Raw genomic sequence first — 14,698 nt, forward strand, 5'->3', positions numbered from 1 at the left:
TAATCTCTGCAACTGGTTTAGGAAACAGTATGTTAGATCCCTTCCTGACTGAAGGAGGAGAAAATCATTTCAAACCACCTTAAGCGGGAAGAGAATTTCTCAATGCAGGTAACTGAAACAGTCAGTAGTAGACGTTACATTCTGGGACTGGGTGCGGGAGCTCCCGTTGTACTATCAGAAATGTGCCTCTTTCTGCTTCTCCAAGTGAAACTGTCTCTGGCTTAACAGTTCCAGAGAAAGCTCCAGAAATGTCTCCCACTGGTCCACTTAGGTCACATACTCAGCCTCCAGCCCCTCTCAGAGACTCTGGGCTGACGCTGACTTGGGCCACAGTTGTGCCCGTGTGGACGGGGCACAGACGGACTGAGAGGTGGGGAAAGGTGACCCCCCCATGGCAAAGGAACTGTTACAGAAAAGAGATTGATGCCTATCAACCCACACCCCTGAAAAGATATCTACTGTGAGTGGATCCTAAGAATTCCTCCATTTCAGAGATCAGAAAACTGAAGCAAAAAGAGGAAGTCCCTTGAATCGGATAATCACATAGCCGGCGGTGTTCAGAATAGGGACGCACACCCAGGCATTCTGATCTAGAACTTAACCCCCAAGTCACCTGAGAGTGACCTAGCCTGCTCAGAAGAGAATCTGCCCACCCACCCCCACGCGCATACAGGATAGGATGATGGTCGTCCCTGCCATCTGTCACACGAACCCTGAGCACCTGCCTCATTCATGTACACATACCGGGAGCACCTGAGGGTATGGAGACCTGAGGTTCAGGCAACCCAGAACTGTCATGAGAAGGTTCCGCTTTCATGTTACTCCAAGTGATGCCCTCATCTGCACCTCAAATGCCCAAGTTTGGGCCTTAACACCTCCTAAGAGTCAGCAGGGAAGGAGTCCCGGGCCCTTGAAGATGAGCTGTCCCACTTCCGGACAGCCCTGAGGATGGTGGCGGGACAGGCAAGAGTCCTTCTTTGGGGGCCAAACCGGGAGTGGGATCCTGCAGTGTAGACAGATTTCTTTAGTGCTGTCCCAGTAAATTACAGCCCCGTTACTCTGCAGTTTATGGGGATCTCAGAGGCTCAGCTCGTAATAAATGGGAGCGTGACTTGCGGGAGTCACAGCGCCAAAGCTGCCTTTGGGTCATTTGGTGTTTTTAAATTAGGGCTTCGTGCCTCTCCAGGGGCCCAGGCCTCATTCAGAAATGATTAACAACGGGGCTGGGTGCATTTGCTGAACAGCAAGCAGCCATGAAGTCATCCAAGCTAATAGCAGGCAGGAGCCGGTATGATTCATAAATAACCACATGCATTCCAGACTAGATGATACTGGTGAGTGTTAGGAAGTACTTCTGGCCCCTTCTTATCCGGGGAATGAGAAGCTACCTCCAGCTCTCTTTGGAGGACTGGGCACTTTCTTCCAGCTGTCCTGGGGATAGGAAAGGGGAAGGGGCTTGAGGTGATGAGGGTAATGACCTAGGGCAGCTAAATGTGGTTCAGGGGACCGAGAGCATGAGCGTCACTCGGGAGTTGGTTAGAAATGCAGCCTCCTGCCCCCGCCCCCATCCAAATACATGGGATCAGCGTCCCTGAGGATGGGTCTCGGAAATCTGTTGGCTCTGGCACTCAGTCTGTCGGAGAGGCTCTGTTCTGTGTTAAGTGTAATTAAGCTCCTGTCTATATTCCAGCTCAAAGCCCAGGGCAGGCTATCAGCTACAAGGAAAACAAAAGGGCAGATTCATTAGTTAGGATCCTTCTACACTTCCGCAGTCACTTCTCATCACCCCATTGTTTGGTGGGCTCCTTCCCAGCACAGGCGGCCGTGTGCAGTAATCACCAGTGGAGCTCCTGAGTGTCTGTGAATTTCACCTACCGTGCATTTCGCAGGCCAGACCCAAGGGAGTCATCGGGATGGGGACTTTCTATGGCGTTTGATGATCAGTCCTTCAAAGGAGGGTGTAAGCCATGAGTTACGGATTTACTAGTGCTACCTGAGTGCTGACGCAGTGTGCATTTCATTTTTCTTATGGACCTGTCCTGCAGCCGTTTACTAAAAGCGCCGTCTATGCTGTCATTCTGCAAGTGAGAATGGCTCCCAGCTCTTGCCACACAAGGTGGAGAGGGGTGGGATGAACACCGAGTGCATCGCCTGGCCTCTTGGACATGCTGTCAGGAAATGCACTTGGAGGCACGCGAGCACCAGATACGTTGGCTTTACGGCAGACGCCAGACCTGGATGAGTGTCCAGCTCCATGGACTCTGCCAGGGAGCACCCCCCCTCTGTCACCTGAGCTGGGATTCATCACATTTCTCAGTCTGCCCCAAATCTCTGTAGGTGAATGTGGAGGGAACTAATTTATTGATCTGTACCAGCCATTTTTCAAGACCCTTTCACATATATGAATAATGGTTGGTCATTTAGCACATAGAAAATGCTAGACTTTGTATGGATTAATGCACCCACAACCACCTTCTCTGACAAATCTGTTTACTTTCATTTCCGTTGAGAGAACAATAGGCAACTGAGGCACAGAGAGGTAAATAACTTTGGCCAGAGTCACACAGCTGGTAAGTGGCAGAGTCAGGAGTTGAAAGCAAGCAGCATAGCTCTGGAGCTTCGTCTCGACCATGGTTCTTCCCAAAATCTCTCCATTGCCTCCATTACATAGACAGCTCTCTCCATGTTTCAGGTGCCAAAACGGAGGCTCGGAAGAGTAAAGCTAATGCACCCAGGATCCCACAGCTAAAAGGGACTAGTTTCTCCTTCCACCCTGGGCCTGTCAGATTCAAAATTCCATCCTCATCTCCCTCAAACCCTCTACCCACCTCCCACCATCCGCACGGTTGAGCTGGACGTGGAAATAGGCACACACCTGCCACAGACAAGGCAACTCCTTCTAGGAACAGTGGGACTCTGCGTACAGCCAAGGGGCGTCGGGGCCAGTCTGGGACCCCAAGGCCCTGCTGAGCTCAGAACCGTACCTGGGGCTTAACCTCCGGCCTGTGCTTCCTCTTCAGGACTCTCCACGGCAATGACATTTCCAGTGTTCCCGAAGGCTCCTTCCGTGACCTGACGTCTCTTTCCCATCTGTAAGTAGCTTCAGTTCTCCTGGGTATGGATCCGCTGAAGACAGAGTATCCTGATTGTGCCAGGGACCGTGCCATCCCTGTACCCATTTCAGTGTATGTTCCTTCCGGGACGCACAGAGCGCATTCCATAAAAACGTGCCCACGTGGTGCACCTCGTGTGTTCTCTGCCTCAGACGCCTTCAAGGGCGTCATCAATTATGTAAACAACGTAAATGTTTAATAAGAAGAACTAACATAAAACTCTTACTATGTGATAAACACTTTAGATGAATTATCTCATTCACTTGTTACAGCAATAAAGCATTTCTGTCCCCTTATTACACATGGCGAAACTTAAAAATTGAGAAGAGCTCAAGACTTTGTCCAAGAGCTGCACAGAGAGTCAGCAGCAGAGCCCTGGTTCCAATCCTGGTTCACCTTGACTCTAGAGCACAAACTCACCACCACTCGGCATGAGGTGTTCCCTCCCCATTTTATGCAGGGGAAACCAAGGTCTGCCCGTATTAGCTGTTACATACCTCTGCCAGTGACCGTTTTTGAGTCAGTATACCAACTCCATGCATATTTAATTATTTTCATAGGGCATGCATATACTGTGATACTGATACATTATGTATGCACCTTATAAAACATTCAAGAAGTAGAAATGCTAAAGAATATGATTTTTGAAAGAAGCAAAAGTTCTTGTATTTTCTGTCTGGATACTCCTGTGCAGAGGTCTGCACCAGCCCGTGCCATCCCCTCTCCTGTGCATTTTTAAGCTGACTGGTGTAGTCAGCTTCTACCCCCTTGGGTCCTGTGACTGGCCTAAGAATTAGATGATGAACATAAGACAGAGCAACAGGAGAAAAGCATACAAATGTATCTGGTATTTTTATGTGTACGTGGGGGTCTTTAAAAGGAAAATGAAGACCCGAAGCCACCATTGGGCCCAAAAGCTTATATACATTTTTATATAAAAAATGATAACTTGTGGGGATGGAACAAGACAAAGGGCCTTGGGCTGGGGCAGTCTGTTAAGGGGTGGTGGCCAGGAAATATATCAAGGGACTGTTGGAAGATGAGGTTTATTTGAACAGGCTTGTTCGTAGGGGTCCATTTTGGCATTGACTCCCAGGCTCTGGTGGTAAGAATCTTCTCTTTTTGGTGCAGGGAAGGCAGCTTTCTCACGGGAAACTTTATGACTTGCTTTTAGGTGGAAAGAGGGAGGTTGGGACGCCTGGGTTGCTCAGTTGGTTAGGCCGCTGCCTTTGGCTCGGGTCCTGATCCCCGGGTCCTGGGATCAAGTCCCGCATCGGGCTTCTTGTTCAGCAGGGAGCCTGCTTCTCTCTCTGCCTCTGCCTGCCACTCTGCCTGCTTCTGTTCTCTCTCTCTCTCTCTCTGACAATTAAATAAATAAAATCTTTTTAAAAATGAATGAAAGAAAGAAAGAAAGAAGGAAGGAAGTCAGAGAGCCCTTCTGGCACCTGCCGTTTCTCAAGTACCTTTAGCTCAAAATCATCAATATACTGACACAGAATGTGTAGGTGTGGCAGGCTCTGAGCCCTTTCCATGGTCTGAAGCTTCTCCCTAGGCTGCTGTGTACCAGCACCTTCTCTGCAGAGTAGACCCTTTCAGCAGGGCAAGTTAGCTGGAGAGTCAGCCAGCCAAAGTTCGAAGCATCCTGGAAGGGCTAGGATTGGGGTTGAGTTGAGGATTGAATCTTCGCAGGGCAGGTGCAAGCAAAACCTCAGACGTGGGAGGGCCTTAGATGGGGTGGAAACATCTGGAGGGATTGGAAGGACTATCTGGAGTCTGGTGGAAACTAACCCAGTGGAAACTACTTCTCCATTAGGCCTCCAGTCAGACACCCCTAATCCTGCCAGAGTCTGAAGATTCTGTTTTTCCGTGGAGCCTCTGGGCCAAGCTGAGCAGGGGGCTCTGACGTCTTGCTCTGCCTTCTAGGGCGCTGGGAACCAATCCACTCCACTGTGACTGCAGTCTGCGCTGGCTCTCAGAGTGGGTGAAGGCGGGGTACAAGGAGCCCGGCATCGCCCGCTGCAGTAGCCCCGAGCCCATGGCCGACAGACTCCTGCTCACCACCCCCACACACCGGTTCCAGTGCAAAGGTACCTGCTGACTCTCCCCTGCCCCCCCCCAGGGGTCTGCTCTGTCTCCAACAGCCCGTCAGAGCTGGGCATCTCAACAGATGGGACTTCGGCAACCACTGCCCTGTCTCTTCCATGGGCCACCTGGAGAGACTCAGACGCTTTGTCATCTCTCCTCCAGGTCCCTCTGCTGGCATCCCTATGCGTTCCTCCCTGACTTCTTTCTCTACGTAGTTTTGCACAGAGAAAAATCTTTAGCCTGCATTTCTTTACCCAACATTCTTAAAGCATAAGCATTTTCCCATTTTTACTATGGCAAGCTTTTGGTACATGAGATTTTAATAGACTATATCATTATGATAACAAACCGCTACTGAGTTCTTATGTGCTGGGCATGATGCTAAGCCCTTTTTTGTGTGTTATTTCATTTAATTCTCAATTTCCAAGTATATATTTAATTCTCTGATACTCTCGGTAGACTTCAGTATTACCCTTATTTTTAAAAATGAGAAAGCTGAGGCTTACCTAGATTAAGGGACTTCTCAAGACTTGTCTTAGGAGGCTTCCAGGTCTTTCTGATCCCAGAGTTCACAGTCTTGCCCACCAGGCTAATATTCTGCCATAACTCCTTTAACCAATTCCTGCTTCTGAACCCATAGTACTCACTGATATTTCCAATTATTTTCTTACCACTGATGCATAAAGGTCTTTCTCTATTTAAAATTATACACTTAGGGGCACCTGGGTGGCTCAGTGGGTTCAGTGTCCAACTCTTGATGTCAGCAGAGATCAAGCCCCACATCGGGTTCCACATTCAGCACAGAGTCTGCTGGGGATTCTTTCCCTCTCCCTCTGCCCCTCCCCCCACCCTCTCTCTCTTTTCCCTCCCCCTAAGAAAATAAAACACAATTATATCCTTAGTAATATTCAGAGAACAGAAGCTACTGAACCAGAGTATGTGATCATCTTTAAGGTCTTCACGCATATTGCCGATTGGTTTCCAAAAAGGTCGTAAACCACTTTATGCCCCCAATAGCACCATTTGAGTGCATTTTCGACCAGACTCTTGCATTATTTTATCTCATTTCATCTCATTTCTAATTAGAGAGGCTTAAAAAAATCATATCTCCTATTTTGTCTGTCTTTATTAGGGAAACAATTTTTTTCCAAAAATTTACTTTCCGCTTGTATTATATATTTTCTGTTAATGTCCTTTGCTCATCTCTTAGAGCCTTGAGTTTGATTTACATACATGCTTTGATTACTCTATAAACTTCATGTGTCTCACATTTTTGCTTAAAGCAGGAAAACATTCCTTTGGTTTTAAGCTAATTTTTCATTTTCCTCCTCCTGCTTCCAAAACATCTGACTTGATTGATGTTAAAGAGGCCCGGCTCACTCTAAAACAGTGCTTCTCAATCATAGCTGCACATTTTGGAATCACTTAAGGACCTTTCTACTGGTGCCTGGGCCCCAAGCTCCAGGTTTTAAATTCAGTCGGGGTAGGGCACAGCCTGGACGCGCTGGGGATATTTAAAAGCACCTTGGCTGTTCGTATCGTAAGGTGACCTGTTCATCCCAGTTTGACTGGGACCTTCCTGGTTTTTGCACTGAAAGTTCTGCATCCTGGGAATCCCCTCAGTCCCCGGCAAACCAGGCCAGAGAATGTCCCTTTCCTAATGTGAAGCCTGGGGTTGCGTCAGCTGGCAGAGGCTTCGTCGGGCCGTTCTTTCTATTCCCTTACCCACAAATGGTCAGATTTGCCTGGGCAGGTCAGTCTCAACCCAGTCTCCGAAGCTCTGTGCAGGGACCATGAGGGCCACCCCCCCCCACACACACACACAAACACTCACATCATTACAGCTGAAGAGAACAGGACGTGGTCGGAACTGTCTTAGAGGCAATGTGCGCCTGAGCACAGTCTGCCAGCCACCACTGACCTCATCGCTGTGTCTTTTGCCATCACCTCTTCCCTCCTCCTGCCAGTTCAAGGGTTCCACAAGAAGGACTTCCTTTGGCCCAGGCACTATGCCCTCCTTAGCCTAGCCTGAACTACTCCATGGGGAGGGGTGCTTGGGGGCAGAGGAATGGAAGGTCCAAATGGAGCCTGGACTCAGAGCTCCCAGAACATTAAAAGATACACAAGGGGCTTCTAATTAAGGTGCATTGTTTGTAGATTAGCTCCAAAATCGGATCAGGCTAATTATAGTAATTGATTTGACTGCAGAAGTGCTTCTGAATGATGCCCCACTGTGATTTTTTTCCCTCACTGGACAGTGACTTCATTAATGGGACTCTACCTAGACTGGATGGTGCTGGCTGGGGAGGGCCAACTGCCCTCTGTGTGTAGAGATGGAGAGGAGCCGGCAGCTGGCTGAGGATGGGGCCAGAGAGGAGAGGAGGGGAGGGAGGGGTGACCGTGACCTGCTACCAACATTCTGGTTTTGCTGTCCAGGGCCAGTGGACATCAACATTGCAGCTAAGTGCAATGCCTGCCTCTCCAGCCCATGCAAGAACAACGGGACGTGCAGCCAGGATCCCGTGGAGCTGTACCGCTGCACCTGCCCCTATGGCTACAAGGTAAGACAGGAAGCCTTGCCCCCACCCTCCACGGCCCCAGGAGGGGACCCTGTGCCCTGCTGACCCTCCCTTCTCCAAGGGCAGCCTGGACAACTCCATTTTGCTGGTCACTCTGGAGCGGTCTTTGCCAGTACCACTCCTCGTCTACTGCTGCCCAGTCATGCAAACCACAGCGAACCCTTACAGTCTTGACAGTGACACTCAGAGATAAGGAGGAAACATAATATTTGTATGCTCTTTGCTAAACATGGGGAAGTTAAGTCTCAGAGAGTTCAGATGTTTCCAAGCAGAGGCATCCGTGGAACTCACCATCCTGGCTTCCCTTCAAGGGGATTTCCACATCCTCCCTTCCACCTCCCCAGCTCTGCCCTCGGATGGCCAGAGCTGGAAGCACCGCTCCAGCTCAAGTTCAAGAAGGATAGAGGGATGGTCGATTGAAAGGCCTGGGGGCTGCCAAACCGACACTGACAGGCTCAGGTCAGCCCATAAGGAGATGGAGGTGCCGGTTCTCCTGGGTGTCCTCCCCAGAAATCCAGGCTACCTCCAGAACAACTTTTCCTCCTTTCTTCTCATCCAGCACCATCTAGAACATGTTATCCTGCCTCCCTACTAACATCTGTAGAGTATGGATACGGCAGGTGGTCTGCTTGGCATTTTATTCACCTTTACTTTTTAAACACACCCTATGGGGAAGACTAATTACTTTCCATCTACAGATGTGGAAACTGCATCTTGGACTGTTGGAAGGGCTTGACTCAATGTCCCAAAGCTCATAAACAGAAGGGTCGGGATAGGACCTAGCGCTATGGGATTCCAAAGTCCCCACCATTTCCCCTGGATGGCCGAGCCCCTCCCTGGGCCTTCCTGGGGTCAGCAAAACCGTGGCTGAATCCTCTTCCCCAGGACCTCCCCCGCTTCCCACCTCCCCAGGGTGCCCATCCAAACGGAGTGGGCAAGCCAGGAGTTGCAGGACCACGCCAGAGACTATCTAACGCCCACGGCGAGTGTGGCCGAGTGGGAGGGAGCCGGCGTCGCTGGGCCTGCTGTCCCCAGGGGCATCTGTGTGTGTAGTGACCAGCTTGAGGGGCAGACTCACTCTGGGGAACAGGGCTCCCCCGGTGGCTCTTTCTCGCCAGCTGTGTCTCCAGCGGACAGTGTCAGAGTGCCACCTATGGGCCTGGCACAGGAGAGCCAGAGGATTCCCTTTGCAGCCTGCCAGCCAGTCTTGCCCCAGCCAACCACGCCAGACCCAGGCATCCTACGTGTGCACGTGCACAGACATTGCAGGGGGAAGTAGAGAAATTAAGATGACATCCTCGGGCGTAGGTCCTCAAGCTCCCTTGTATTGATTTTTTTTTTAAGATTTTATTTATTTATTTGACAGAGAGAGATCACAAGTAGATGGAGAGGCAGGCAGAAAGAGAGAAATATAGGGAAGCAGGCTCCCTGCTGAGCAGAGAGCCTATGCGGGACTTGATCCCAGGACCCTGAGATCATGACCTGAGCCGAAGGCAGCGGCTTAACCCACTGAGCCACCCAGGCGCCCCCTTGTATTGATTTAATGCAGAAAACAGGCTGTGGAATTACACAGAGGGCGAGTGTGGACTCCAGCTGTGCTGTGCGGTGGTGGCCAGGGGTCTCCTCTCCGCCTTCCATCGACAAACCAGGGCCCGTCTCACAGGTGTGCGGTGCAAATCACAGGCACAGTAACGTGTGCAGCGCACCTAGGAGAGTCGTTCAGTAAGCACGCAGTAAAGCCGGCCTGTGCGGCCTTTGACTTCACCTTCACCCAGGACTCTCGGTCCATGACCCTGAATGGTCAGAGGCCATCAGTTGCTCTCCTAGAAAGGGGACATGTACATTTATGACATCCCCAGTTCCAGATGTATGTTGTTCTCTTTTATGCATTGACTGTGTGCTGGGCATTCAGCTGGACGTTTGCATTTATTCCCTCCCCTAAGTTTTATAATCGCCTTTGAGGCAGGCAATGTCATCCCTCTCTGAAAGAGAAGGGAAACCACTTCACAGTCTGAGTCTCGCTTCCTTCTCTGTCCAATCAGCCTGTGTCTGAAAGTCCGGGAGCTGGGTTTCCAGCCCCCGGCTGCTTCCTGCCCCACTTCCTGCTACGCTTGTGAAACTGGCCTGGCCTTCGGTGTCAGAGCCGAGTGCAAGCCCAGGACTCTGGCGGGACAATGCCGCTTGTTTGGACTTTGCTCGCAAGGTTCTGAGTGTCTTGTGGAAGAATTTGAGCAGAGATTGGGGCCTTTAGGAAGCTGCTGGGCTCCGAGCCCAGGTCTGGGGTACGTGGAGGAGGCTGGTGGTGGGCCGGTGCATGGCGGTGATGATGGTGATGACTAGGACAGCAGGAGCATGAGCAGGCAGCATTTACTGAGAGCACACTGAACAAGGTGCAAACATTATCTTGCCTACCCCTCCTTGAAGCCCTAGGAGGCTGGGTCCATTTTCCAGTTTAGGAAACTGATAGTGGAGGGGACTGTTGGGATTCAGAGCTTAGAACCACCTGATTCCAGAACCCATGCTCTTGACCACTGCATTCATGACCTGTTGGCAAGCACCATGAATCCGTGGCCATGTGGGAGCTGTTGGAGTCTCCAGACCAGGGCAGAGTAGGGTGTGCTGGTGGAAAGAACACCAAGCAGGACCCCTAGAGCTTGTCTCTACCTGACTGTGTGACCTGGAAGAGCTCTTACTCCCCGGCCCCCACCTCAGGTTCCTTAACCTCAAAATGCAGCAGGTAGAACCAAAGAGGTCCCTTAACCATGGGCTCCATCCAACCCCCTGCCCTGTGTTTATTCCACTGCGTTGCCTTCTTCTGGGGTCAGAGCCCACCAGAGCAGAGTGACTGAGTAGTCCCGAGTGAGTTGCAGAGTTGGCACCAATCAGCAGACACCCACAAAACCACGCTCAGCATTCTGACATTTATCTCATTATTTCCCCAAATCTCAGTTTTTCCACTGACTGCCTGAGTGACCATGGGAAGCCGCAATATCACCCCAAAAAGCATGACCCCCCACTGTGTAATGTTCAGTAACAGCTACTGTTCATCTATAATGCCAGGTCTCTGTGAAGCAACATAGCACATCACCTGATCTCATACTCTCTTTTATCCTCTGAAAGACATTTTGTTGTCTTCTTCTGGTAGTGGTAGAAACTGGGGTTCAAAGGATTAAATAATATCCGCAGCTCCCACACCTAGGAAGTACATGAGCTAAACCCAGAGGCCACATCTCCCTTGCAGGAGAGTCTACACCCCACAAGGAACCAGTTCCCTCTGAGCCTCACGTGCCCCCCACCCTTCCCCTCCCGGCCCTGCACACGCGCGGCGTCTCCTCACCGGAGCCCCTGTGAGGACGGAACAGGTCATGCATGCACTTTGGCAGCCTCAGAGCCAAGACTCAACAGCTGCTTCAGAGAGAGAACAGTTTTACAGCTATGCTAACGCTGGGGGAAAGACTGTGTGTTTGGGCTCATTCTGTTTTCAGCCATTTCGTTTCATGTTCAGTGTCCCAGCACAGCGCCCCTCACACTGTAATGTGTACGGGAGCCTCTTGGAGACCTTATTAAATGTAGGCTCTGACCCATAAGAGGTGAGGTCAGGTCCAAGTTTATGCATTTTTAACAAGATCTCAGGGAATGCCAATGCTAGTAGCCCAAGGGCCATACTTTGACTAGGCAAGGTCCTGGAGTGGCCCACCTGGCCCCATCTCAGAAAGAGGTTTCCAGTGGGGACAGTGACTCCCATACTCCTTTAAAAGAAGCCAGAAGTCCCAGCCATGGTGTCTGTCCTCTTTCTCTCTCTCATACACACACACACACACACACACACACACAGCGGTGGGAGACCATGGAGCACCATAATCTAGTAGATTTGAGCAAAGTGAGGCTGAAGAGAGTTGAACTGAGCTAATTAGCCAGGCATTGACAATGGTGATTATTTCTCAAGGACACGTAAGTGACAGAAATCCTCACCTCCAGGCCCAATTAGCACATCGTCAAGAGCTAGATTTTGCCTCCTGGATTTCTGAGCTCAGCGTAAGGGACTGCAGGAGACCCCACCAACTCCACGTCTCCCCATCCCACCCCCAAAGGAGGATCCCACCTGGAGTCCCTGATCCTTGAGAGTTCCCCAGAGCTGAGAGGCTGGCCCCGGTAGGAGCGAGGAAGGCCCCCGCCTTGACCTGATCAAGGTCCTCCTGTCCTGCTCTTCACAGCTCATCCGTCTAACACACACTCACACTCCTGAACAATTCAGTCCCAACCAAAGGCCTGAAAAAGTCTTTGGATCTCCCCCCGACCCCCACCCAGCCCTGCCTCAGACCCCTGACGTCACCCCCATCTCAAGAGCTCTTCCTTCCAGGGCTATCGTCACATGCCAGGTGCACGTTATATGCGTGCATGATTTCTCGTCACCATAGGCTAGGTCATTATTATCCCCACTTTATAGATAGTGCCAACAAGGCTGAGAGAGAGCTGGTAATCCCCTCAAGGCGCACAGCAGTCGGACGGAAGCGTCTACCCAGGCGTGCTGAGTCTGGAGCCGTGCAGGGCCAGCAGAGAGGTCCCCGGCGCTGGCTACGGACTGGCTGGCTGGCTTCAGCTGCTGCCTGCTCCCCTTGCTGCCGTGCCATCTTGGACATATTAGCTCACTTTCCAAGCCTGCCTTCCCGATCTGGAAATGGCCGTAATAACAACCATACCAATCTCAGAGGGTTGTTGTGAACATTATATGTGATCGTGAATATAAAACCCTTAGTGTGAGGCCTGGAATGGAAAATATGCTCAATAAATTGAGAATGAGTATTGCAGTTTCCATCGCACACAGTGAGTCTCTGAAAGGGATCCCATGTTGCTCTGGTTTAGAGTAAGCCCAGATCCCACCCCAAACTGCATTCTCCTTCTCCTCCTTGAGAAACCCCCAGACTGGCCCTTTGCAGTGAGAGCCGTGAGGGCCAGACCCACGCGGCTGTGCCTCCAGGCTGCTGGAGACTGCCTGTGGCTTCAGGGTGTGAGCCGGGAAGAGGGTCGCAGGCCCCGTTGGCAGTGACCTCCAAGCCAGGGAGCCCGGCCCCACTCCGCCCCAGGCCCTGGCAGCAGCCGCAACAGGAAGAGGATTTTCTCAGGCAGATGGTGAGCAGGTGGTGTGGCAGTGGGAGGGCTCCCATGATCACCCTGCCTGGCATGCTGCCGACACCAAGCCCACAGCCCAGAAACGAATGCCACGGATGCCTCCCCAGACCCCATGGGTCCTCCAGGGGACTGCTTGTCAAGACTTAGCTGCAGTTTTGGAGCATCAGTCATACGGGAGAAGCTGGAGCCCGGGCCAAGCAGTGGGCGGCTCCCTCGGCGGAGGCTTAACGGCCACAGTGTCCGCATTGGGATCCCTCCTCAGTGCCTTTGCCCTCACTGTCCTTCTGCCCAGTGTGCTCCTCCCTGCCTACCGCACAATTGGCTCCTTCTAAGCTCAAGTGTGCCCCTTCAGAGGAGCCCGCTCCAGAGGAATGCCGCCCCACCCACAGCTGTCTGTCCCAGCGTCCTCAGTCCGGCTGATTCTGATCCTGAAAGAATCAGAACTTTCAGTACCAACACCCAGGCCCACTTCCAGACCCATCAAAGATGGGCGACTGGGGGCGTTGTCTCTTTACAGGGGCGAGGTCTGCTGGCCGCACCTCAGCACTCCTCTGCCCTACCCATGTTGGGGCCCCACAGAAGCCTCCGCAGGACTAGGAATACAGTCACCGGCTAGCATGTACCAAGCGCCTACCGTGTGCCAGATGTCTAGAAGGCTTACACAAGGTCACGGTCAGCCCACCAGAACGAGATGAAGCTGGACCGTGAACCCAGGTTTTCCTGTATTCGTGCCCTGCAGTTCGGGATAGAGAACAAGCTGTGAATTCTGGGAATTAGTGAAGCTGAGGCCCAAACTCCTGAGTTCGCTCACTCACTCCCAGGGTCCCCTTTGGCTTCCTCCGGGCCACACAGCAGACTGGTCCCGGGGCCTCCTTGGGGCCATCTGCCCAGCCCCATCCTCTGGGATGGGCCATTGAAAGGCCATTGAAAGCCTCCCTAACCCGGCGCTGTTCCCTCCTCTCCTCAGGGCAAAGACTGCACCGTGCCCATCAACACCTGCATCCAGAACCCCTGTCGGCACGGGGGCACCTGCCACCTGAGCGACAGCCACAAGGACGGGTTCAGGTAACTGCACCCTGTGGGCCTCTTGTCCCTCCCTCAGAGGGCTTTCTGGGCTGACTCCTGGGGCAGGCTGAAGAGGCATAGCTGTTCCCAGAGGACCTACTACGTGCCCACACTGTGCCAGGCCCATCGCGCGGATGAGCTCAAGGCCCTTCTCACCCTATGAGGGAGCTCCTGTGATCCCTATAATACAGATGAGAAGGTCGGGGCACCCACAGGAGCCATCTTCTCCGGTGACATGGTTAGCAAGTGCTGGTGCAGGGAGTTCAGGGAGTCTGTCTCCAGAGCCAGGAGGGCACCAGGGGAGGCTACAGCTGCTGGCAGAAGTCGGAGAAGGATGGCACAACGGCTCAGGGTCCCACCAGCATGGGAACTCCAGCACTCTTCTGGGTGCTACAAACAGTAATAACAGGTGACATTGACTACATGTTCATTATGTTCTGGGCATGAGCTAGTCTGTAGTATCTCATTTAAATCCTCATAGTGACCCTACCCACTGGAGGCTGGGGCTAGACCCATTGGACAGATGAGGAAACTGAAGCACAGAGATGGATTTGCTCAGTCACCTATCCTGACACTCATTCCTGGGTCTTCCCACCCAAACTTGTTCCTCCTTAAGAGCTCAGGAAGAAAAGAGAATAGAAGCCACTTACGTTTTTCCCATCCCTGTTTTAAAAGCGGGCTTTCAATGCCTCTGCCAATCCCCAGGCCCCCTTCCTACTTCCCACC

The 14,698-nt window shown here is 51.9% G+C and overlaps 1 protein-coding gene across 1 annotated transcript in view; it reads left to right on the plus strand.

Moving 5' to 3' along the window:
- SLIT3 (slit guidance ligand 3) overlaps positions 1-14,698 on the plus strand; it is a 593,355-nt gene that overhangs the window by 548,077 nt on the left and 30,580 nt on the right. The window contains exons 24-27 of the mRNA XM_044229780.1: positions 3,021-3,092; positions 5,037-5,200; positions 7,635-7,759; positions 13,875-13,972. Of these exons, the coding sequence (XP_044085715.1) occupies positions 3,021-3,092; positions 5,037-5,200; positions 7,635-7,759; positions 13,875-13,972 (459 nt within the window). The remainder of the gene's footprint in view (positions 1-3,020; positions 3,093-5,036; positions 5,201-7,634; positions 7,760-13,874; positions 13,973-14,698) is intronic.

Source organism: Neovison vison, chromosome 1, assembly GCF_020171115.1.
Source record: "Neovison vison isolate M4711 chromosome 1, ASM_NN_V1, whole genome shotgun sequence".
In the NCBI taxonomy this organism is placed as follows: domain Eukaryota; kingdom Metazoa; phylum Chordata; class Mammalia; order Carnivora; family Mustelidae; genus Neogale; species Neogale vison.